The sequence below is a fragment of the Gymnogyps californianus genome, chromosome 6 (assembly GCF_018139145.2).
Source record: "Gymnogyps californianus isolate 813 chromosome 6, ASM1813914v2, whole genome shotgun sequence".
NCBI classification, from domain to species: Eukaryota; Metazoa; Chordata; class Aves; order Accipitriformes; family Cathartidae; genus Gymnogyps; species Gymnogyps californianus.
Window position 1 is genome coordinate 25,159,463 of NC_059476.1, and position 25,838 is coordinate 25,185,300.

Sequence of the window (25,838 nt, forward strand, 5' to 3'; positions counted from 1 at the left end):
AGTTTTCTCTGCTATTTTGTCCTGACATATGCCTTTAAATGAAGGATGGGGCTATTTTCATTACTACACTAGTGGGTTTTTAAATTACGTCACTCTGTTTATTCATGTCTCGTAAAAAAATCAATGAAAAATCCTATTTAGTGTGATTAGAAACCTCCATCTCTTTCTCACATCCAGGCTGTACTAAGGCACTTCCCAGAGATGGACAGAAAGATCATACTGGTAAAAAATACACTATAGTATCTTCCAGGAGTACAGCTTTATACCCTTAGCCTGGTTTAAGCATGTTCTGTTCTTCTTCAGTTAGAAAAGCAAGATACCGTTGCTCCTCCCTTCAGCTGATCTCTGTGGGGATTATGGATGATTTATTCTTGTCCTATGACTTCTAAAAAATATGCTGCCAACCATCTACGTATTTGGAGTTTCTTACACAGCTCGAAGGATTTGTGACTATGTTTCCACATATCTAAGACCTTCATCCCCCTGAGTCCAGGGCCGAGGCAGTCCAATGAGCCATTTGCGTGCTGCAGGGCCTGGACCCAGCGGGGAGGTTAATGAAGGGATACCAGGGTGTAAACGTGCCCGCAGGCACAGGAAGCCGAAGCCCCCGCTCGGCCCAGCGGCGAGGCGCCAGCGGGGAGCAACCCCTCAAGTGCTCCGAGCCCGTCTCGGCAAGGCCCGCGGTAACAACCCGGCAGGGACCCGCTGCCCACAGCCTGGCCCTGCGCTACGCCCCCGGCCCGCCGCCGCCGCAGTCAGCCCGAGGGCGGCAGAGACCGGCGGGCAGCGGGAGGCCGGGCCGCCGCAGCCCCGCACTGATGAAACATCCCGCTCCCGCCGCCGCGGCCCCGCCCGGAAGCTGCCCCCGCGCCAGCCCCGCCCCTTCCGCCGCCCGCCAGGCGCTGGCGCTGCCGGCCGCCACTTCCGGCCGGGTGATGGGGTGGTGGCGGTGGCCCCCGCCGCCGCCGCCGCTGCCGCCGGAGAGAGGGAGGGCGCGCAGGAGCCGTCGCCGCTGCTGCCGCCCCGGGGCCGGGCGCTGCGGCGCCGCCACTTAGGGCTGCTGCCGCGGCGGCAGGTGAGGCGAGGCGAGGCGGGGCGGGGGGACGCTCCCCTCCTCCCCGTGGGGGTGATGCGTCGCCCCGCAGCGGAGTGCTGTGCCCGGCGCCGGGCCCGCAGGGGCCGCCCCGCTGCCGGCTGGGGACGCGGAGAGCCGGCGCGGCGTTGGGAGCCCGCCGCCGAGCGGCCGGGTTCCCTGGGCGCTGCCCCCGCTGCGGCGGGGCCGGGGGCGGCGTGTGCGCGCCCCGGGCTGCGGGCGGGCTCCGCGGGTCTCGGGCGGGAAAGGGCCGCTTCACTCCAGCGGCTGTGCTGGAGGAGGAGGAGGACAGCTTCATCTACCGCAGGAGGGGGGGAAAAGGCCTCTTGTATTGTCTGTCTGCACTAAAATCCGCTCCACCGTAATTAATGCGCGTATCTTTCACGGACACCGCTCTCTCGAGGTCTGACCGTCATCCCGTGACGGCAGACAGGCTGTCGGCGGCGTACCTCTGGGGTTTCGGTGGCAGCTTTTGAGGAAACCGGTCTGCTAAGAAACTAGAAGTCATACGTGTTTCTCGCTTTAAGTTATTTCGTCTGCCGTGGAGAGGATGAAGCGTGTTAGGTTTTGTGCCTGGTTGTGTCGATTTCGTTCTGAACTTTGTAAATTTCCTACTTCAACAATGATCAACAAGGAAGAGCCTCATTAGCAGCCGGGGTGTGAACGTGTTTATCAGGGAGGCGGCAGGATCCGCAGTGTGCTGAGGTAGAATGGGTCAGATACCAGGTAGGTCGGGGTCGTGCTGCTACTGTGCTTTTTCGTTGTAGTAGGTCTGTTAGGCTGGTAGGAGAGGGAAGTCGTTTGGTTTCGAATTCCTGTGTCAGCCTTCACAGGAAACAAATCCGTTTCTGGAAATGATGCCGAGTAGTTGTGCTCTGCGTCAGTCTTACAGTTACCAAAACAGTCGTACCAGGTCAAAACAGATATTCAGCTATCTTACTGTTTTCTCTGCCAATGGAGTGAAATTGGTGGGTTTTCTGAGGGCAAAGTATTTAGTTTTGAGTAAAAAAGTTTTTGAGCATGTAGGATTTGATAATTAACAAGGCAGCATGGAGAAGTGCTGTGATTGGTTTGGATGCATGCTGTTCGAGTCTCAGGATTAAATGGAGGAGTCTGCCTGTGTGGGACAGATTTCGTGTGAGTTTAAGGCCTGCGCATGTTTAGAAAGTTGAAACTCTGCAGGAACTGTTATCCTCTCAGTCTTTCAAATCTACATTGCTAATGCATTAGGTGGCCTCTCAGACTATTCACTTGATTGCTGATGGCTATTTTTAAAAATAATACTTCAAAAGGGTAGGTTTTTTTCAGCTCTGTAAGTTAATGGAAGAAGAGGTAAATGAGAGGCAGTTTTAATGTCCATATTTGTTGGTTTGTAACTGGAGTTGAAGTGGTCTCACGGTTTTTTGCACTGGATGCTTCAGTTTGTAAAATTCGTTTTATAAAAACCCAACACACATTCTGCGTTGTAAGATGACTTGATGGAAGATTCCACTTGCGCTAAGTATGCTCCATCTCCACAGAGGTCCCTCGTGCAGCTGGACACGGTGTCTGTGCCACCTCCACAGAGCAGCTGATCATGCTGTGCTCTGGAGTGGCAAGAACTCGGCAAGACATTTCCTGGCATTTAAATGCCCTTCTTGTTTGGTAGGGGGTACCTCTTGCTGGATATCAGAGGTAAGGAAATTCCTGTAGTCTTGTTCTTCCTTTTGTTTTCTGTGATATAGAAAAAAGGTGGAATTAACTCACAGGATTGGGGCAAAGTGATTTTTATACCCAGTGGAAGGAAATTCTGTGGGAAGTCTCATAAGTTTTTGTTGCGAAAGTGCTACTTTAGATGTGAAGGAAACATTCTGTAGATTTGTAAAGAGCAGGAATTTTAAATTATCTTGTTTGCTATTCTATGTGTTGTTCTTTTTGCTGGCTGGTTGGGGTTTTTTTTTGGTAGTATACAATTAAAAACACAGCTTGGCCTAGGAGTTGCAATCTTTCAGGCTCTGTACTATCACTCTTCTTCGTACAGAGCTCAGTTTTGCAGCCCACTAAGCTGGTTGAGATCCATAAACTATACTATATTATAAATGTTTATTTGGTAATCATGTGACTCTTAAGTTTTTTATTTCTTATTTATTTTAATGCATCTAAAATGAGGAAGGCTCCTAGATTTTCACTAGACCAGAAAGATCAGGTTGTAAATGATTGTGGAGAGTAAGAACAAAACACAGTTTCACTTCAGGTATTGTTCTGGTATTAATTTGGATGGAGAGTTTGTTCATGCCTTCCTCTATTTCCATCCTCAGATGGGGGGGTAGGAAGAAAAGAAAGACATAAAAGGGGAAAAGCAAACCTGAATTGTTTTACTGCTACGTTGTATACGGATAAAGAGTAGCAAACTTTCTGTTACGAGATGGATATACTATTTCTTGAAGTTGGAGGAAAAAATACTTGACACTTGACATTTAGCATGTGAAATGTTCAAGATCTTGTACAAATACTAATGAAATACTGTGAATTACATCCTAAGGTGAGTGGTGGAGTACTTGATCAGTTGTTTAAAAATCACTTTTGTGTGCATTGAATTATGGTGGTAGGATAAAAAAATGTTTTGTTAGCTGGTTAGTAGATTAGGAGTTGAGCCGCTCTTAGTGTTCACTTGTATAGTACAACCCATTTGGTTTAATGAGGTGTAAAAGTCAGGGAGCAGTATGTATTCTGTTCAGCTTGCTGCAATATGTAACTGCACTTAGTGGTTCTTAAGACAAATATATTTAGCTTTCAGAGCTTTCTGTAGTAGCTGCTGTCAGTTTTGCATGGAGGTGTTCCAGCAGAAAGACTCGTCTAAGCGTATGGAGCTAATCTTTGATTTTACAGTATCAGTTCTATATTTTCCACAATGAAGCCCTTCAATGAATAATTCTTGAAAAGCACATCTTCCTTGATGGCTTAAAACCTAAGACATACAATAAACTAAAAAAGTGTTACTTTATGAGATTTCTTATCTTACCTTCATAAATAGCACTAAGACCTTTGAGTATGGTTAAAATACTGCTGATAATCTCACTTATTAGAAATGTTTATGAAACAACTCTGATAGCAAAGTCACTGAGTAAAACCAAATGCAAGTTTTACAGGAATATTTCTGCATTTGAAATTATTGTATGCATGCTTCAGGAAAATACTTATCCAATTTTTCAGTCTCACAGTGCACATTTTGCTGTGTTTGATCAGTTTTATATATAGCATAGTAGCTATTGTATTAAAAAACCCTTGAAAAATCATGTATTGTTTTTGCAAGTGTTCTTTTTATCCTTTTGTTTACAAGATATTGTACTGTATATGGTGGCATTTAGAAGGTAAGGATTAAGTCACTGTATACTATACGGCAATGAAACATTTGGTGCTATTTGCTTTAAATAAGCACTGGAGAATTTAGAGTTTACAGGAAGAGCAAGTGACAAGCTTCTGATGCAAGTCAGCAGAGTATCTGAGACTTTTCATGCATAACAAGGCAGTGCTGTATGTTCTTTTTCCAGCACAGCATTACTAAATTGGTCTGTGACAGTAGCCTTATTATTGCAGGCTGGCTCAGCGCACGTTTTTGTGTATGCCTTTTTTGCGCTGGGGAGCCAAGGCCTCAAACCTGGGTCTTGTCCACATTGCGAACCAGCAGCGTTTTTACAGAAAAACCTTTCCCCCTGAGGTGTGAGATGTTGTGCTTCTGGGCCAGCAGACATAGCAAAGGATGAGCTGAGTTGGAATTGCCTGTATTCAAACTTCAGCTTGAAACCTTCCACAAAGAAATGTAGGTTAAATCACTTGAGATCTCATAGTTCTTCAGTGTCCTTCCTAAAATTCCTCTCAAGGTTGGTGAGAATTGAAGCTAGCTGGGGAAAAAAATCAAGAGGCATGTTAGCAAGGAGAGCCACAGGCTCGCCCAGGCACATGAGGGCAGGTGGTGAAGCAGTCATGGTGCTGGTAGAGTTTTGCATGCGTGTCTGGAATAAACAAATCCAGTTAGCGTTCTGCTAACTGCTGCAGACATAACTAGGATCTTATTTAACCCTTCAGCTATGATTCTGGTGTAATCAAGTTTTGTTTCTGTAAAAAGATTGCAGCCTAATGTTAGTGTGATATTAATGCTCCTTTTCCTTGGTGGTGTGGTTTAACTCCAGCCGGCAACTAAGCACCACACAGCTGCTTGCTCACTCCCCTCCGATGGGGGAGGCAATCAGAAGAGTAAAAGTGAGAAAACTCTTTGGTTGAGATAAAGACAGTTTAATAGGTAAAGCAAAAGCCGTGCGCGCAAGCAAAGCAAACCAAGGAATTAATTCACTACTTCTCATTGGCAGGCAGGTGTTCAGCCATCTCCAGGAAAGCAGGGCTCCATTGCACATAACGGTTACTTGGGAAGACAAACGTCGTCACTCTGAATGTCCGCCCCCTTCCTTCTTCTTCCCCCAGCTTTATATGCTGAGTATGATGTCAAATGGTATGGAATATCCCTTGGGTCAGCTGGGGTCAGCTGTCCCGGCTGTGTCCTCTCCCAACTTCTTGTGCACCCCCAGCCTCCTCACTGGCGGGGTGGGGTGAGGAGCAGCAAAGGCCTTGGCTCTGTGTAAGCACTGCTCAGCAGTAACTAAAACATCCCTGTATTATCAACACTGTTTCCAGCACAAATCCCAGCCAAAACCAGCACTCTTGGCTCAAGTAGTGATAATCATATTCAACTTTCCACATTTTTACCTCAATATACTGATTCAAAGTTTGTATGCTAGGAAAGTTAGGGACTTAATGGTTGACTGGCAGTAATTCAGTAGAGGAAAACATGATAGAATTGTGGATAATCATTTTGAGAGAGATTAATTTTCCATATTTAAATATACATCTAGGAAAATTATTGTGCTAACAGCTAGGGTACACTCGGCCTCTGAGAGGCATCTCATTTCTTAAAATGCCCTAGCCAAATTGTAGAAATGTTCATGGCTCATAAAGTAACATTTTTCTTTTAAAAATATAAATACTTATACACATGCGCATGAAGTTCATATTCAGTTGTGTTCATGCTGTTAATTGAAAGGCTGGCAAAGGAAAAAGGGAAATGGGACACATGATACTTAGTCAGCTCATCAGCAGTACGTATAAAGTCACAGTAGCAGGAAAGTAATCAACTAGCTAGCTACAGACATTGCTGATGTCAGGCGAAAAGTATATTTTGCCCTCTGACGCTTAGGTCTGTGCTTGCTCTGCGTTACTCATGCATGTTGTTCATCATTAAATAATGTTACCCATTATTTGGTTTCAGCGATAGAACCAGTAATGTAGAAGGTGAAGTGGTTACCAGTACTGTTTTCTTTCAGAAGACAAGTACAGTTATCTAGGTGACTTGGTCTCTTCTGCTACGTTAGTCTTGCATTGCAGACTAGTAGTGTTGGAAATGTTACGTAGCATTCATTCTTAAGCTTCAAAAATGAACGGGAGCAGTTGGGCACAGAGATCTGTATTGTATTCCAGGTGGTAAGATTATTAGGTAAAGTGCTTTTTACCCTTTAAACTACAAAAGCAGCACTAAATGAGTAGTCTGAAGGAGAAGGCGGTTTCTGAGTTTGAAGAAATTGCCTTGTCATCAAAACTGAACTCAGCTGTTGTGACAAAATTAGGTACCAGCTGTGTAGAATGGTTTAAGTTTGTAGTTTGTGTAAGTGCTTGTTTCTTTTGTTGATTTATTTGTCTTTTCCAGTTGGTTAAATGTCTTGTCTTTGACAGCATTTAAAAACAGGAGCAGGTCCTATCAGGTGCATCTTCAGGTTAATGTAGACTTTCTTCTAGGGCCAGCCCATTACTCAGTGTTGTAAGGTTACTTTTATTTCACGTTTGGTAAAGGTTGATTTTTATTCCTGCAATGCCAGATGAAGAAACACTAGGCTGGTGTTAGGCTACTTGACTTGTGACAAATGAACAGAATTCTTGTAGGTTAGGGAGAATTTCCTGCCTTTGCCCTCAGAAGTTGCTTTGGTTAGAAGACAAATCAGTAAGTTCAGTGTATTTTTGGTGGGTCTAAATTCACTGTTTTTAGAAAAATTGTGATGATTACAGTGTTATAAAAAACACTGTGATTAACAGGTTTTTTTCAGTATTTCATCTGTATTTCTGAGTATGGAAAGCTGGAAGTCCAGATAAGCAACTCAAGTTTGTTTGTTTTACTGGAGTAAGATAAAAATATGTAGTACAAAAAAGGTCAATTAACTGATCATTAATTACAAATTAAATGTCATAATTTCTTTTGTTAATAGCTGTCTGAGCAAAGTAGTTGTTACAGTTGTTTTGAGCAAGACTTTCAAAAATAGTAAGATAACGTAGAAATGAGAAAATACCCTTTTATATGGAGAAGGAAGAGTAGTAAATGCAGAGATTCTAGTAGTGGTTTATGGATGTTTTGGCAACTATTTAAATCAAGGTATTAAAGCTTATATACATATTGACTGTATATGGAGTTTTGAGAAATCAAAACTATGCATTAAGTACATGTTGTTAATATACAATCAACTCCAGAGAGAATATCTTCACAAGTACCACTCCCTTAATTCTTTTAGAAGGGCAACTTTGATTTGTGCACTCACTTTTCTTCTAAACTATTTCTTTTGCACTGCTGGGAAATCTCGTTGGACAAATTGAATCTTCTCTGATACAGAATAAAATAGCGTGTGGTCCTATTAGGTGTAAGCTGGACGAAAAAGTTGCATCCAATAATTATGATAAGAGCTACTTCTAACAATAGGTACAGTACCTCTTTAAAAAGAGAAGTGAGAAGGAAAGAGCTTCTGTTTTTGGAAGAGCTGTGCCCCTGAAAAAGATGTAAAACTGCGCTGAATGTTCATGATGGGTGTGAGTACCTGTTTACTATATACAGAAGCTAAATAATAGATTAAATAGACTGTTTCCTTGCTTTCATTCTGAAAACCCTGAATGATGTATGTGGCACTGGTGTATTGTACTGTCTTGTATTTTCTGAGATTCAGTTGGCATGATTGAAGCATTCTAGTTAATTAGACTGTTTTTTCAAGTACAAAAGAGCTGTGAAATTGTAGCTGTTTCTTAGATGGTAGCTGTACATAAGCCACCAAATATAAATTATGCACAAATCCATTCTGTACTGCTATGGGTCTTAAATATTGGATAAGCATTTTATTATTTTCTACATCACTGGTAGCCTTTCAAAGTTTTTTCATGTATTCCATGTAACATTCTGTGGCTAATTTTTTTTCTGGTTGTTGTTCTAAGCTGTTCTGGTGACTTGTCACCTCCATGTGACTAAAATGTTGCTGAGATGTCTTGCCTTCCTTCAAGCAATATTCTAGTCAAGAAAACAATTACTGAGAAATCTGTATGAAGAGAATACATCTTTTCTGGTTTTGGTGTGTTATGATGTTATCTATTACCACATCACTTTTGAAGATGCTTTGGAATTAAAGCTAATGCTTAATTTCTAGTAATGTTATTTTAAAAGCTGAATATTTTAAAGGATTCGCAATATAATAAGCATCTATCTTAATTACTGAGATCAAACAAAGATAGAAATATGATGGCTGCACCATCAACATACAACTAAGATGCCTCAGGTCAATATTATTGCAGATACCTAGTCTTAGGTTTACTTGGGAGGGGTGAGGGGGAAATGTCATGCCACCAAAGCTTCAGTATATATTTTAAAACAGTGGAATGTATTGGACCTGTAATGTATTATTTTAGCTTTAATTCAGTTTTACACAGTTGTTGGCTATGCTTTCTTGCTTAGTTTATGAACTGCAAACAGTGGAAAAGATTAATGATTAAGCTGGTATTTAAACAGTATAATCTGTGTTTTTCATCGCCTAGTATAATTAACAAACTTAGATTTTTTTTTTTTTTTTTTTAAACAAAAGAATAAAAGTAGACTGGGTACATCTAGGAAATATTGTGCTTCTTGGTAGCTTTAAATTTCTATTTAGGAACAAGTGAGGTAATCTTAATATAGTTTTGCTCGAATAAAAAAAATGTTTTAAAAGCATTTTTATATTACTTACCTAATAAATTGTATATCTGGTTTTTAGCTTCCTCTTATAAAAAGCCTTTGGCTAATTAAGCATCTAAAATCGCACAAAATACACTGACATTTCAGTAATCTTGGTTAAACATTCAGATCTTGTCTCTTTCTCCAATATGTAACAGGTCAACTTTATTGGCGGATAGAGAAGGATGATGGCGGGCAATAACCAGCTTTGCATTCGACGTTGGACTACCAAGAATGTGGCCAAGTGGCTGAAGGAAGAAGGCTTCTGTGAATATGTGGATGTTTTGTGCAATAGACACAGGCTAGATGGAATTACACTGCTGACACTTACTGAGTATGATTTACGATCCCCTCCTTTGGAAATCAAAGTCCTAGGGGATATCAAAAGGCTAATGTTGTCCATACGCAAACTACAGAAGCAACATATTGATGTCCTAGAAGAGCTGGGTTACAACAGCGATAGTCACATTGGCACAGCGTGCCCAAGTGTTGGTTCACTGCAGGGTACAGATTGGTTTTGTAATGGTGAAGTACCTCGGGACTATGATGGACCAATTACTGACTTGAATGGTGATCAGTGTCAGTATGCAAATGGAAAAAACAAGCACTCTACTAGAAGACTAGACCCAGAGTATTGGAAGACAGTTTTAAGTTGTGTGTATGTCTTCATAGTGTTTGGCTTTACATCATTCGTTATGGTTATAGTCCATGAGCGAGTACCTGACATGCAAACATATCCACCTCTACCAGACATATTTCTAGATAGGTAAGAAATTTTCTTTTGAAACAAAATGGTGACTTGATGGTTAAAGTATAGGCTGTCTTTTCTTCATTCTCAAAGTTTCATATGCTCCTGAAGATGCCTCTGCAAAATAGTAATTAGAGCGTAGTAAACCCTTCTGCTAAGATTAATGCGCATCAGTTAGATACAGAGATTTAGTCTTCTCGGGAAAATAAATTGAGTTGTTGTTCTACCCAACTTATATTTAATTCTACATCTTTAGCTAATCACAGCACAGGAATTAATTCATCCATCCTCTCATCGTAGTAAAAAGGGTGATGGTCAGCTGGCATAGATAAGCAGCCATATGCTTTTTCTGAAATCCAGATGCTGCTATGAAGCATAACATGTCTTGATAGAGAAAAACTTTTGATGAAGGAGTATTTTGGTCTGCCAATGAGCAAGGAAATTGAAGGGGAATAGCATTAATACTGTATTTTGCTGTCTCCCTACTGTCAGCTTGTTGAAGATCGTTTAGGGAAACTGAAGTAGACTGAATAGACCAGCATCTTTTTTTTAACAGTAGAGTATCTGTGTACTAAAACACTGTTGTGACTTACACGGTACCTGCTCACTTTTTAAAGAAAAGCTCCACTTCAGGCAGAAAAGAGACATAATAGCAAAGGTGAAATTCTAGTCATTGACTACAGATTTAATAGAGGATAATTGCTCCCTTCGAGGAAGTGCACTTGCACCATAGAGAACTTACTGCCTAGAGAGTTTTAAAAGACAAGATAAACTGTTTAAGAGTTCAGTCTTTGTGATCTCCTTATTCCTGCCAGTAATTTCTGTTTTCATTAATGGTTTTCATGAAGTCAGTAGGAGTCTAATCTTTTGAGCAAGTGTGCAGAATCCCCCATAAATTTAGATATAACTCAGCAAGGATGGACCACATCCAGCAGCGTGGAAGAGTAGAGAGAGAACGGGAGCTATGGCATTACTGGATTTTGTTCCCAGGGCACTAACGTGGTATTCAATGGGCAGGAGGATGGAGGAGGTCAGAAAGCAGCAGCTCACAAAATGCGAGGGGATTACTACAAAGCTAGCATTTGAGCAGCACTTTGCTACCCCTTTGTATCAGAGGGAACACAAAACTACGAGGAGCAGCCTCTCTTGAAATCTGTCGATCTGTATTTTGTGAAATTGCAGAGTGGAAATCGTTACTGGTGCCGTATGTGTACAAGAAAGTCTTAAATCTTTTGACAAGCAAGGCTAAAAGGTTTGCATATAGTGATTATCACTGAAATCTAACTTTGTAAAGAATCTTTATTTTTCCTAACGCTTTTCTGTGCAGTTCTGCTTCGTTACAAGTATTTAGGATTTTAGGCTTTGCAGCATTTCATTAATTGTGTTGACATGGCATTCTTATAAGCATAAGCAGCATAATTGACATGATGCAAGTTTGTGACAGAATGAAAAAGGTTGTTGGGAAACAGTGGTAGAGTAACACATCCTGTTAGTAAATCACATGTGTAAATTAAGAGAGTGTACTAGAGATTTTCTTTGACTTAGTGAATTCTGTGTAAATGTCTGCTGAAAATACATTATTAGAAAGGAGATAATGTAATTAAAAAATAGTTCAAATTCTATTTCATTCAGTCTAACAAAATAATTTTTGGTTGTAGTTTAAACTATTGTCAGATTAATGCAAGTTAGTTTTGTAGTTAGAACTTTATATGCCTTTATTCTCAATACTGAGACTAGAAAGAAAAATTAAGCCTTTTTATAGTAAGTTAACTTTCTTGCTTCATCCTTTTTTTTAGCGTCCCTAGGATACCATGGGCTTTTGCAATGACTGAAGTATGTGGCGTAATTCTGTGCTACATTTGGCTGTTGGTTCTTCTGCTTCACAAACACAGGTACAGTATATAAAATTCCAGTTAACTGGTACTTTGATTCAGAGAAAGGACTGTAACAAGAACTTATGATGATTGTTTAAGACTTTCCATTCAATAAGAATCTTGTAAGCTTCTAATATGTCCATGTTAAAATGGATTAGGGAGGATTTAATCAAGAGTGGTGACTTTTGAACCTTACAAAGGAGTAATCTGAATTTACTTTTCTACCAGATTTATATGTAATTTCGTTCAGAACATATGTATTTCAGAGAGTTGTCAGTATATACTCATACTGTAACAATTTTGTATATAAGAAAATCCTACAAGAATGAAATTCCATGGGATGACTGAGCCAGCCTAGCAGCTTGCTGTCACTGAAGGGTGGAAAACCCTTTTGTGTGCGTGCGTATTTTAAGTTAAATTTTTACCAGTTTGTTGATTTTTTTAATCAGTTTGTCAACAGAAGGTATGAGTGCCAAAGCTAGTTCAAGTGGAGCTGCAGAGAAGTGGAGCTGTACCTTTTGGTGACAGTAAGCTTGCTACAGTGTCTCACCCTGTCATGTGGAACCATACCTTTACAGTACTATATTAAAAAAAAAAAAAAGAAAATTTTTTTACTGTGAAACTTGCAGCAGTGATGAAGGGACTTCATGGGATTAAGCTGGGGTGCAGGGAAATGTTTTTATCATAACTTTCCTGATTTAAAAGTGCAATATATTAGGATTCTTGCAATCAGTTCCTATGTACTTTTCCCAGATCTATACTTCTGCGAAGGCTGTGCAGCCTCATGGGGACAGTATTCTTATTACGTTGCATTACAATGTTTGTTACCTCACTCTCTGTGCCAGGCCAGCACTTGCAGTGTACTGGAAAGGTAAAAACTTAAAATGCTTTAAATTATTTTTCTTGTTTCCTTTTTTAAAAATTTTATTTAAGATATGATTGATTGTTGTGACCGTAATGTTAGATGTGTGTTTGTAAGAACAGCGTTGTTTCTCTCCTATTCCCCTCCACACCCCTTCATTAATTGCCATTATGCAGGCAAGAATCCTTAGGGGTCTTAGAAGCACTTGCAACTTTGGAGAGGAGATAGTTACTTGGGGAAGGGTGTTCAGAATATTTCACAATGTAAACCGGAGACAATACGTCAGAGAAGTGTGCACTTAAGATACTGACTTCATGAAGAAAGGCTGAAAGTGGAGTAATCACTTCTTTGTCTTGTTGGATGTGTGGTTTTGAAAAAAAACCAAACCACAACTATTATTATTTCACCCCTTCTAATACAGGATGTTCCATAGAATGTGGGATTTTATGGTTTTATCCTAACTTTTAGTTAGAAGAGGTTTGGGCTGAATATATTGGAAGCTTGACAATGACACATAGGGAGGTTGAATATATTCAAAAAAAGATGGCAAACTCTGTATGTAAATCACTTGCAACAAAATTCTTGCTCTAAATTCCAGTATTCATCAGAGGTATGATGAATACAGTTAGTAATTGTAGTTACTGATGTGACTCACTGCCACAATAAAATCCAAAGATGTGCTAACGTGCATTTTAATAGAAGACCCAACATGATAAATGGTATTAAACATACATACTGCTATACAGCTAACTTTAAGGACATACTGTTTGGGCAGTGGGGTTGGAACTTACTAAAGGTTAATGTCACTGTCTTCTAGTTGTATGGCAATGTTTGGGCAAAACTCCAGCGGGCATTTGCAATATGGAGTGGCTTTGGAATGACTCTGACTGGAGTACATACGTGTGGAGATTATATGTTCAGTGGCCACACTGTCGTCCTGACCATGCTCAACTTCTTTGTCACAGAATGTAAGTACAGAGTGTCAATATTTAAATGTCCTTAAGTGTTCAGAATATGTACTGCTTGCTGTCAGCCAAGGCTGCGAGACTGTAAATACTTAAATGTCCTTAAGTATTAAGAATATCTGCTGCTTGACCTCCTCAGAAAGTTCAAAGTGTAACATTTAAGCAAACAAATATAAATTCAGATTGCTGTGCTTTTTCTCAGGTTTGTGACAGTTCACTTGCAGACAGAAAAGGAACAGCACCACCTAGCTTAATGGAAGGATGAATAGGGCACATTTGAAAGAACATGTGAGCCAAGAAAATTAGGAAGGCTTTCTAGCTTGCCACTGGGTGAATACTAGGGAAGATACTTATGATTGTCTGTTCCTATACACTTCCCTATGTATCTGCCACTGACCCCTGTCAGGCAAAATACCCGGCTAGGTGGCTGTACATTTAGTATAATCCATAAAGCCAAAATACCAACCCTCATAATAAGTGAGAATATATGAAACAATAGTGCTCTTCTGTAAATATGAGGTATGGTTTGATACATTATATAGCAAGCTAAGATAACTAGTTCGAGTTCAGCTATGATGGAAGGATTGCAATAACAGAGTAATGTATGCTTTATGACATTTTTCCCCCTTATTACATGGAAAAGGCATGATTTTCATTAGAAGAAGTTGGTTGAACAAAGAATTCTGCTTTGCATGGTCCTAAACCATTTTAGGATGCTTTGTTAATCCAGAAATGCATAATAGCTGTATTTGTAAATGAAGTCAGGAAGTGATAGACATTTATAACTTGTGTGGCTCTTTTCATTGGATTTATTGGACCTGTAGATGTAAACAATATTTCCAGATGAAGACAGTAACTTCATCACATTTTTGGATGAAAAATCTGTGTAAAAACTTGCAATGTTTAGGCCCGGATTTCATAATGACTCAGGTTTTTTGAGACATTCGAGGTTAGTCACTTTCTGTTTTCTCCTAGATACGCCAAGGAGCTGGAACTTCTTGCACACCTTGTCCTGGGTCCTGAATCTCTTTGGAATCTTCTTCATTTTGGCTGCACATGAACATTATTCTATAGACGTCTTCATTGCCTTTTACATCACTACAAGACTCTTTTTGTATTACCATACACTGGCTAATACTAGAGCATATCAACAGAGTAGGAGAGCAAGGATCTGGTTTCCAATGTTTTCTTTTTTTGAATGCAATGTCAATGGTACTGTTCCCAATGAGTATTGCTGGCCCTTTTCAAAACCTACTATACTGAAAAGATTGATTGGCTGAAGAGTGTGTGGGTCAGTTCAGATTTTTATGAAGCGTTATGACTAAGATCCTACAAGGCTAGTTGGAGGGGGATGTAAAGTAACATTTTTCACTCTGTGATCTCCTCCTGCTTGTCTTGTTTCTTAGATTCTTAGCCATAAAATGGAGTTCCCATACTTCACAGGGATGTGGTTTGTTTTCTTGTTGCTAAAATAGAAAACAATGCAGGGACTGGTAAAGGCTATTGGTGAACCATGAATATAAACCAGAATACTGTTACCCTTAGTAAGGTTCTGTGTGAATGTTTATGTAACTCTAACCTGAAATATATGCTTGTACTGAATATCATACACTCTTTACAGGTCCAAATAATCGCCGTTACCTGACATGCCAGCCTTTACATATACTGACTAAAAAATTAGAACTTTATGAAGACTTTCTTTTAAAACAGTCATAAATGTAATTTTCAAAACAAACTCTGTGTATACTTAAAGATTGAGGAGTACTGTGTCATAATGAAGAAAGCAGTATAGTTCCTTGCTAAAAGGGTCTCTTAACTATTAAATAATGAGTCTTAAAGTATAATTGACAGTATAAATGGTCTGCATACAGGTTGCCAAAAATGAAACTCTGCCTTGTGGCTATGCAGTGATGATGTTTTTTTTAATGAGTGCTTATTTAGTCTAGTCTATCAGTTGTCTATATGGTTGTTCTAGCACTTGGAAGTTTTCCCTTTTGTGTTTAAATAAATGAGTTAAAGTAAATGTTACATCCACTGAAAGTAAAGTTAATTTAGCTTTAGTGAGTTTAAAGCCACAAAGTAACTTTTGTGTGGTTTTAATTGTTTATACCCAAACCTGTGCATGCTTTTTAGGAGCAGCTCTTTAGCATTGGAAAAACAGAACAGTTATCTTCATATATCGTACTGTCCCATAAATGGATGGGGAAAATGCATGTAGTAACTCTTTCAGGAAAAGTAATAATAGTGAGTATTGGAAATAGTGCTCATATTGATGTATGTTTTAGCACTCTGGTGTTAACAATATGGTGAATATCTCTGGATATATATACACAGTATATTTGTTTATATATATAAACACACACAGTATATGTTCTAACAAGTATGAAAAGAGACTAGTTCTTAAATCAAGTTGCTCATTTACAACACTGAAAGGTAAAAGTACCATAAGCAGTTGAGTTTTGGTTGTTTTTTAAAAAAAAAAAAAAAAAAAGACAACAAAACACCCCCAAAAACCCCAAACCAACACTCCGAGTCCATAATGCATAAGCAAGGGTCACACAGTTGGTGATCTCTTATGCGGTGGTTTGTAAGGGGACAATACTAATGTTGGCTGTAGAGACTTGGAATTAGATTTATGCTAAATGAAAACTGATAGGTAAAAGGTGCAAATCATAAAAATGGTATAGACCTTTTAATTTGGTTATTGCAATTTCAGAATAGGTGGTATGTGCAAAAGGTAGTGTAAGTCAGCATTGGAAAGTTACACGAAGCATTTCCAGCTTGGTACAAGCTGACTTAATGGCCACAATGTACTTATGTTTGCATGGAAAAGAATCCCTTTGGAATTTTGCAAGACAGTTTTGTATTTGGAGGCTTGTAACCTACTGTGGGCTACTCCTCGCTGTATTGTGTTCCTTTTATAAACCTGGACTGTACCAACTTCGTAGTATATTACTATTGTAACTTAATTTAGCTCCTGTTCCACAGGGGAGAGGAATTGTGCATCTTAGAGTATCTCTGCCAACTATATTGAGCACACATACATTGTACTGTTCTGCGGACTTTTATATTTGTAACATTCCACTTTTTTAGCAAAATTGCAGGTTCAATACTATATTGTTCAATCTGCCATAGCCTGATGGCTCTTGCCATCCAAATTGGGGGAGTATGCTTACACTTAAGAAAAAAAGGAGAAAATACTCTGAAAGATTTAAAGACTTCATTTGCTGTTCTTACCTTTCTGATTTCAGAAAGGCAATTTGAACATTCCTCTTGAGACTTTATAATCAAAGAGCTCTATTTGTTAATTTATATTTGCCTTTGCAATGCACACAGAGTTATGAATACTATTTTTTTAAGCTCTAGGAAACACCTGTTCTCAGGATGTGCAGGATTGTATTCTGAGTTATAACATGTGGAGGGGTATGCAATTAAACTTGCAAAGCTGTTGATTCTGAAAAGAACCATGTCAGTGCTAACTGGCATAGTTGTGTCTAAACTGAAAAATTATTTTGCAACTTAGACATGCAGGAGAATTTTCAAGTACAGCCCAGTGTAACAATGTTTACATAAAGTAAAGCTATAATTTCAATACTTTTTTTTTAAATGAAGTTCATATACTTTGAAACCTAAGGCTTCTCTTGTTGTTCTAATTTAATTTTTCAAATTCTGTTAAGTAAATCCATGTTTTAAATCAGCATTGCCTATCAGTGTTTTTTAAAGGAAACTTGTTCTTTTGTGCTGTTTCCCTTGATGCTAAATATCTGAGTCCAAGATAAGTAATATACAGAGGCTGGTTTTGTGAGCATTGAAGTGGGTTAAAACATTGTCAGGATAATTGTCCTCTTCTATTTTGGAAGTTCATTTTGCCTGTCTGTAAACACGCAAGAGGAAGGCTTAAAATTGGTAGAAGACAGAAAAATATGATCTCACATGCAAAAAAGCACAGGTCAGTCTGTAAAGTGGGTAATGTAAGCTTTATTGTTAATGAGATGGAAACAAGTTGCAAGTAACTGACAGACTTAAAATTCTGTACATCCTTTTTGAAGAGTCAATGTTTTAAAAGCATTTTGCTGCTTCTCTGCTGCTAACAAACACTTAAGTAAAGGCAGCAGAGCATCGTTGGATTTAATGCTAAGTATGTTCAGGGTTGTCCTTCTCCCTTATGTTCATGCACCAGTCTTTTTGCTGTCCTTTAACTTGCTGCACCTATTTTGTGCAAAGTCATATTCTGTGGTCTGTGGGAGCACACACATAATCTGAATTCAGAGTAATGAATGAATTACTGCGTTACATCAGCAAGTGCAAGTGTCTAACAATATTAGTACCACAAAGTGCACAAACTAATCAAGTAGAAAAGTCTTAACTGAATAACTCTGTATATACAAAAGAAGGGGAGGATCACATTTTTTTGGCAGCTTAGCAAATCTAGTAGTATTTGAGACTTGACAATAGTCTTGAGTTCTTCCTTATTATTATCAGTTTGGGGATATGTATGCACATAGCTGCAAGTGACAGACATATAGGCACTCCCTCCTTTTTTTTTTTTTGTTGTTGTTGTTGTACCTTATGACACAGCTGCTTATAATAGCTTTCCTAAACTTTTTGCCTTTAGTTTTTCCTTTCTGGAAGATCCCTTAAACTAGCGGGTTTATGACATTACACCTGCATACAGAAATTAGACTTTCATAGATGCATTTTTTTAGCAAATTCTGATTACACTGACAAAAGCTTATGGAAGGATCTTTAAGCAAGGTTCCTCCAACTGTTCTTAAATAATGATATAGAAAGCTTCCATATGTGCTAATTACCTTTGTGTCCTCTGGTAAACAAGGTAACACTTATACAAAGGGTTGGTACAGAAATGTAGATAGGCCTGAAGTATTTAAATATCCAAGACTAGCAAGAATTGGATCCTATAAGTATACTGCTGGTGATGAAGCAAATGATATGCTTAACTTTAAGCAAATCACTAAATGCTCTTGACTTCAGTGAGGGTTACCATTTTAAGCATTTTCTTGGATAAGGCCAAGTGCATGCTGTACGTGGTATATTGCTACAGTAATGGGAATAGGTAATGTCACTTTCTTTAATTTTCCTTGATTTCTCTCCTCCCCCCCCCTTACTATAGAAGAAAACATCCCAGTAGAATTTTAAAGAAATTACTACTTAACTGGGTTCTGAGAGAATAAATGTTTTTAAAAAAAAAAAGGGGCATCAAAATAAAACCTTGATAGTTAGCTGCTTTAAAAAGCAAGAGTCAGTTAAATTATTTGGGGGAAAAAAAGTTATTTTTTGATGCAAGCATGTTAAATAAGGTTATTTATAAGTATTGAATCCCTTTAATGAGGATAAAAGCACAGGTTCCTATAATCTTCTTTTGTGTATGACTGTGTCTCATGTAGTGCCAAAAAGAGTATTGAAGGGAAAGAGGGAAGGGTTGAACTTGGACATCAGTACACGTTCTTTGCAACAGTTAGTATCTCGTTGGGGTTTTTAAGCAGTGCTTGCATATTTTGTGCTACACTTGTTCATTACTATTTAGCTAGGTTTTTGATATACGAAAGTCCACTAGGTTTTCAAGCACCAAAACTATTGTGGAGCTGAGTCTTAATCATTAATTGTGCATTTGAAGAAACAGCAGATGTCTTAGGGGAAAAAAACGTAGGTTTTGTGGACCTGGAGTATAACAAAAGTAACCTATAACAACTATGATAGTTTTTCATCCTGTCCATGTAGTTTCTACTGAAAAGTTGGGGAGAATTCGCAGTAATTTACAGACAATATTGATTTTTTTCTGGTTTTTTTGAATAATTAGGATACTTTTATAGAAACTTGACTAACTACAAAAAACATCATAGTCTTGTCGAGATGGAATTATATTTGGCAGAAGTCCTAGGAGTGAGCCAGCTTACCCTCTGAATTGTTTTGTGCATGTAGACTTTATCAATCAAGGGTTCATTGATAGACCACTGATGATTCATACAGATTACTATTTCTGATGTATCTTTGACATTGTCACTCTTCTAATTGAAACAGTATTTCTGGGGGGGAAAAAGTCCTTAGGAGTGAACCTGCTGATGTCTTGTTCATTATATGAAGAAAAACACCAAAAAACCCCCTCACAACCCCTCAAACACTATAGTATTGTGAACAGTGAACTTTCCATATAGCAATATCCTGCATACTTACCACTTGTATCTTAAGAAATTTGCAGTATTATGTACCTAATTCAGTGACATGAACATTTTTAAAGCCAGTTTGTAATAGGTGTGTAAGAACTTAAGATGATAAGTGTGGAGCACAATAACCTGACGTATTAGCTCAGTGACCGTGCAGTTAGAAAGACTAACTAAACTTAGTTTTGCTCTTTCCATTCAGTTTTGTCAAATACGAGAAATTTCTCAAATGTGAGAAACCACAAACTGCATTGTACATGGTACTTAACATAATAGGGATGTAGAAACATGGCTTTTCACACTGAACAGTTAGTTCAATTTTGTTCCGACAGAGAAAATAATATTACCTAATGGCTAGAAGGTATGCCAGTGAAGTTTAAAGTGAGTACTGTAAATAAGTAAATATTGTTTTGATTCTAAACCCAGATTGAATTAATATATGGTTTTATATCTTTGTTGTATTAAAACATATTTAAAAGTACTAAAATAAAATATTTGAAAGATGACAAATGTTTTATTTATTTTATATGTAAAATGATGGCTCGTTATCCCTGTTAGCGTTGTGACCATAGAAGTATACCTGAGTAATCCAGGTTTTAAAGTTGTTTTTCCCCAAAGCTCTGTTTTACTGGTGTGAAAATGCATGCTGTGTAATGCATATATCATCATAATGCCTGATGGTTTTGCCAGCTGTAAATTGTTTTGGCAAATCACTTAAATATTTTTGTTATTAAAAAGTTAGAAAATGTATTCCATCTTGTAATATCTCAGTTAAGTATTCCAAGAGGGCTTTCAGAGACTCTTCAGCTGAGGTAACTTTAATGTCTCTAGGTATTGGTGGTGAACAGCATTACAGTAAATCAACAGTCTATAAAAACTGAAAGTAAAGTTAATTTCTGAAAACTTACATACTCTTCTAATGGGTTTGTATGTTAGGCTTGTTGTTACTTTCAGTCATGGATTTCAGTCATCTGGTATGTGAAAGGATGTACACTCATTCCCGTGGAGAAACTTAAACAGTATACCAGGTATGCCATGTGCATTGGAGTTGTATGTTCATATTTGTAAATGGCAATTTTGAAATACATTTTGTGACCTTAATCCAGCTAAAACATTCTCCGATTAGTGTGAGCCAGGTAAACTTAACATACTGAACTGTTAGAAAGTTTTTTGTTTACCTCCCTCCGAATTATAAAATCTTGATCAATCTGACAATTTAGAGAATGAATCGTGAATATGAAGCCCTTCTTCAGTGTGATTTTTTTTTTTTAATCAGTTGTTAAAGACCAGCTTCAAAAAGGAAAATGGGTGTGGCAATACACCTTTCTCAAAAAAAAAAAAAATTACACAGAAGGGGAAGCAAAAGCAATAAGGTTCAGTGTACCAGTTGCAGAGTACTTACTGTGGGCTGTGGTGTAATATTCTGGGAAGCAGTAGATTGTGTTGTAGGCAACTTTAAACAAGTAGGTGCTTTGTGCGTTGTCAAACAGATTGGGAAAACTTCCAGGGAAAATAGCTGCCTGATTCCCAGAATATGTTACAATACTGCTTAGAGATGTGAACTTTGAATAAAAAATCTTTCCCTTCCGCAGTAACTTGCACTTCTCAGTGTTACTACTACAACCACAGCTAGAAAGAGAAATAGTTGCTGCTATCTGTAATGAAGAACTAAAATGGAATCTATACAGATGGGCTTAAGTTTGGTATTAAAATGCAGGTGAAACACCTCTTACTAGCCTACACTCTTATTTGATAGAATCTGGGGATAATCAACTTCAGATTGTCCTTCTCGGACCACTTTGTTCAGATTTATTTTCAAAACCCTCATAAGGAAATCTGGTACAGAACAGAAACTACTCTCCTGATTAATTAAATGAATGGCATTAAAATACCTGTAGGATCTGCAAACTGTTTAATTATATCATTGCATACTATCTCTTCAGTGAACTTCTCCAAGGAAGTAGTTTATTCTTATCTATTAAATGTGCAGGTGTCAGTCTCATTTACTGTTCATCATTGAAAATGTATATTGAATTGTTAATCTTGGCCTTTCATAGAGCTGTCAAAGTAGTTCAAAGACAGCATATTTTCACAACTAACTTTGGACTAACTGAAATTGATTTCTTAAAAGCATAGGTGTGATGGTGTTATGAGCTCTTCCTCCAGTATGGAAATCGGTAATGCTGACAAAATATAGTTGGCACATACTATGTGAATCTGTTACAAGTATGTGCATATACTTCAAACTATTTCTGGAGAAATAACTGCTCTGGGTGATGTAGTAATTAAAGGTTACAGCTACGGTCTTAAGTCTGCAGCTACCTATGACTGGTTTGCTTTTTATTTTGGCACTGATCTATGACATTCTGGTGAAATTACTGGTTCTCTCTGGATTGCTAAACAGCTGCCAAATACTGAAATAATTCCTGTTGCTGTTGAAACTGTACTGAAGTTTGATACTAGGATAGGTACTCACTGGACAGTTCATAGTAATCATTTGACTTGTGCAAAATATTGACAGCCAATTCAGTAACAGTTTTTTTTTCTAAGTGTCATTAGTTTCTCAAAAGGTTCTTTTCAAGCTCTAATCTCTAGCATACCACAGCAAGCAAGATCAATTTGAAAGGAGGTAGGAAACACTTATTTTCAAAGAAGCATCATTCAATTTAAGTATAAAAAAGCAATTAACTTTTCCCCTCACTCTGCTAGATGAAGTCGTCAAAACTGAGTCTGTGTCCTTTGATCACTGGTAGATTCTCAAATACTATAGTTGGAGGCAATAGCCCTAAAAAGAAAGGGGCAGAGAGGAAGAGGAGACGGCAGCAGGCAACAAGTTTGCTATCTTACTGTAGCACTGAAGAGGGATCTTTAGTAAATGTAGGGAAAAGCAATTCATTTCACAAATATGGCGAAGGAGTGGAGAATGAAGCTCGAGGGGATTACCAAAAACATTCAAGAGGTGACTGTCCGCTAAGGAGTCCCTCTGGTGTACAAATGGAAGCACTGAAAGGGGCTGATAAAACTGTAACCCGTAATTTTGCTGGCTTTTGTAACTTCGTTACAAGTCTCATCATAAAGGTCCCCTCCAGAGCTTAAGTTTTTGGATTCAAATTATTACATGATGTTAGGGTTGTGGGGGGCTTTTGGCAAAGCTAGGAAGTTAAGACTCCTGTATACTAATGGCACTTTAAAAAAGATGCCTCGATGTGGTTTTTTTTTTTTATTATTGGGGGGAGGCTTGTAATACTGCATATGTACAGAACAATAACCTGATACACATGCATAAAAACTGTTACACATCACAAAAACTATTTTGTGCATGCTTCTGCCAGAGATAAGGTGAGTGATGTTCTCATCCTCCTGTGCTCCAAGGTAAGCACAAGCTGTGCTTCATGTTACGGCAGAAAGCAAAGGAGAGTAGGTCCTGCCTGAGGAGCAGGGTTATGGCGGTGCTGTGCTCCAAGAGGCCTTCGGAGGCACGCTTGAATTGTTTGCATGAAGTGACTGTTTGACCTAGAAACAAGAGCCAAAGTTATGGAGAGAGAAGGCAATAAAAACATAAAGCACTAGCTCCAGCTTCTGTAAAACCGCAAATGTTATTTTGCACCAGATCAGGCTCTGGCCAAACTAAATTGTAGTCTGTGCCCAAATGAGGCCTAGATTCTTGCAGCCCTTATTTTGCTTCTCAGTAGGTTTCAGCGTATCTTAGCAAGCTCTGCCTTCTCTTGTGAGATACTAACTTGACTTTGGGGGATGTCACCTCAGTTAACAGTGCCTTGATGAATGACTCTGCAAGGTGTGCTCTCCTGCTCCCCACCCCAGGATAAAACAGTACTTCAGTGTATTGCAGGGGAACTGCTTGCTGATACCGGTGTTTCTGAAGAGGACAGCAAACAGAGTTTGTTAGCCAAATGCTTTAATGAGGGTGCCAAAAAGTGATTCAATCTGTGAGTAACAGAGGGTTGCAGTGTACTCAGCCGAAGGCTCTACCTCCGTTGCTGTCCTGCCTACTAAAAATAGCCACCCTGGCTAATGCCAAGGGCTGTAACAGCCCCTCATGGAACAATCGCAAGCCGTCAATCATGAGACTGGAAATACCTAGAAAAGTGTTTGCTGTCTTGCAGGCTGCATTAAATAAGAAAGAGGAGACAGCAGAGGAAGAGGGACAGTGGTTTGCAATGGGCTCTGCTAAACGTAGGCCTTGCTGAAGGCCTCTGGCCATTCCTGAGATGACTCCTTCACAAAGGTCGTCTTTCACAAAGGTGGTCTTCTGTTTGGTTGTTCCAGTTTTCTCTTAATCAGGCTGTTTCTCCAAGCTGTGGGTTGCAGTAATTGAAAACTAGAGCTCTAGCAGAAGGCTGGTGTTTGCTTCTGGCCAGCTGGCAACATGAAAGACCACGCGGGTGCCATCTCTGTCCCAGCGCTGCAGAAATGCTGCCTTGATGCTTTAGACTGGGATTGTCAAAGCAGGGACGGGCTGGTGTGATGGCATGACCAAATCACGGCAGCACTGCTGCACTGATGTGTGCACACTGACTGGGAATGGACTGGGGTGTATATGCCAGAATTAACTTATTTTATTCCAGGAATAGTTGCCTACAAGACAGAGTTACACCAGTAGCTAAATCCATAGACAGGCTCCTACTTGGGCATTCTCTCTACCACATCCAAATGCATCTGAGTAATTCAAACCTGTGCTAGCTGGCGTGGTTGATGGATGGTTCACAACTTGTGTCGTTTTCACTTTGGTTTTTCAGTGGGGATGTAGACTATATCATCTAATGGCTATTGATTTGCCCTTGGTTCTCCACGTACTATTTATATGCACAAATCCCTCCTCTGCTTTTCCTGCGGCATGGGGGAACTGGAGAGGAATGACAGAATAGCCCAGATCACTGCAGCACAAAAGGATGTCACAGGATCTTCCCTGCCAGCATGTGGTGTGGTGAGCACATAATCCATGAGAAGACAGTAGCCTGAGCTTACCTTTGGCTACCTGGTGTACATATTCACATCCCGTCTAGGTGTTTGAAGTCCAATGCCACCTAATCCAATACTAATAAATGCTACTACATCAGATGCAGGAAGAGTTTACACCTAGAGTTGCACAAAGACTAAGGAATCCTAAGGAAACTGGCTCAGCTCTTTGACTTAATGTTAAGAAATCCCTCACATAAGACTAAATGCATATATAGTTTTCAAAATCATTCTTTGTTTCAGCTCTTAAGAGGGGGCACTGGTCCCCAGATGTGTAAGATGTGGGAATTTAAACCCAGTTGAATCCTGGGGCAGTAGGTGGTTGGGATGCAGATCCCTGGTGTATCAGACTCCAATCTAACAGCTGAAGAACTGTGGGAATTCATCCTCAGACAGGTAAGAAAGATGCTGGCTTAGGGAGGAGGCTTTCTTACCTTCCTTGTAAGAAATGAGGGAGCTTAATGAGAGTGCACTGACAGACAAACTCATTTCTAAGGGCATTTATCAGAAGCAGAATAAAGGTAGTTTGGGTTCCTTAATCAAGTACACTGAATTTCTTAAACATTTAATCTTAATGTTGAGTGAAATGTAGTGTTCTTGGAAAGTTTTCTCCTTTTTAGGTCACTAAAAGGAATTCAGTTTTGTCTAAGGATTTCTGTACATTAATGTTCCCAAATGCAGGAAAGAAAGGGATGAAGTTGACTTGGATTTGCATCCATATTTTTTTGATTCCTTTTCCTCCTTTTTTCCCCCTCAACCACAGAAGTCTTAAAAAGCTTGTGCCACATTATCTGTCTTCTAATCATCATCCCTGTGATACTGTCTTTACAGATCTCTGCTAGGCATGAACTAACTTGTCAGCTAGCTACAAACACAGGCAGGGTAACTGAGGACTAACACCTTATTTAGATATAGAAACCTAAGATGTGGAGTGGCTGATAAGATTGTTGAGTCTTCCAGGATGGACCTGTGGGGAATCTCATGGCAAAAAACTCAGAATCATGCTCTCTGTTAGGCTGAAGATCCCTTCTGGCACAAGCCTTATATGCTGCAACATCATTTTTGCTGCTTGAGTATAGGCCAAAGGTGAAGGATC

General features: G+C 39.2%; 1 protein-coding gene across 4 annotated transcripts; it reads left to right on the plus strand.

Annotated features, from left to right (window-relative positions):
• Nucleotides 1–1,017: 1,017 nt before the first annotated feature.
• Nucleotides 1,018–20,259, plus strand: SAMD8 (sterile alpha motif domain containing 8). Of its 4 annotated transcripts, XM_050898675.1 has the most exons (8): nt 1,018–1,075; nt 2,614–2,767; nt 7,866–7,972; nt 9,296–9,903; nt 11,682–11,777; nt 12,513–12,630; nt 13,439–13,589; nt 14,562–20,259. In XM_050898675.1, exons 4-8 carry the CDS (start codon nt 9,323–9,325, stop codon nt 14,864–14,866), a joined length of 1,251 nt encoding a protein of 416 aa, XP_050754632.1. In that variant the 5' UTR covers nt 1,018–1,075; nt 2,614–2,767; nt 7,866–7,972; nt 9,296–9,322; the 3' UTR covers nt 14,867–20,259. The 4 variants fall into 4 exon arrangements, with proteins under 4 accessions (XP_050754632.1, XP_050754634.1, XP_050754635.1 ...); XM_050898677.1 differs by lacking the exon at nt 7,866–7,972; XM_050898678.1 differs by lacking the exons at nt 2,614–2,767; nt 7,866–7,972.
• Nucleotides 20,260–25,838: the final 5,579 nt, after the last annotated feature.

Bases quoted from the DNA above. Each gene is read 5' to 3' on its own strand.
- SAMD8 (XM_050898675.1), top strand. From the start codon at position 9,323: ATGATGGCGGGCAATAACCAGCTTTGCATTCGACGTTGGACTACCAAG. The intron at 9,904-11,681 runs GTAAGAAATTTT...CCTTTTTTTTAG, and splicing joins CCAGACATATTTCTAGATAG to CGTCCCTAGGATACCATGGG. The intron at 13,590-14,561 runs GTAAGTACAGAG...GTTTTCTCCTAG, and splicing joins CAACTTCTTTGTCACAGAAT to ATACGCCAAGGAGCTGGAAC.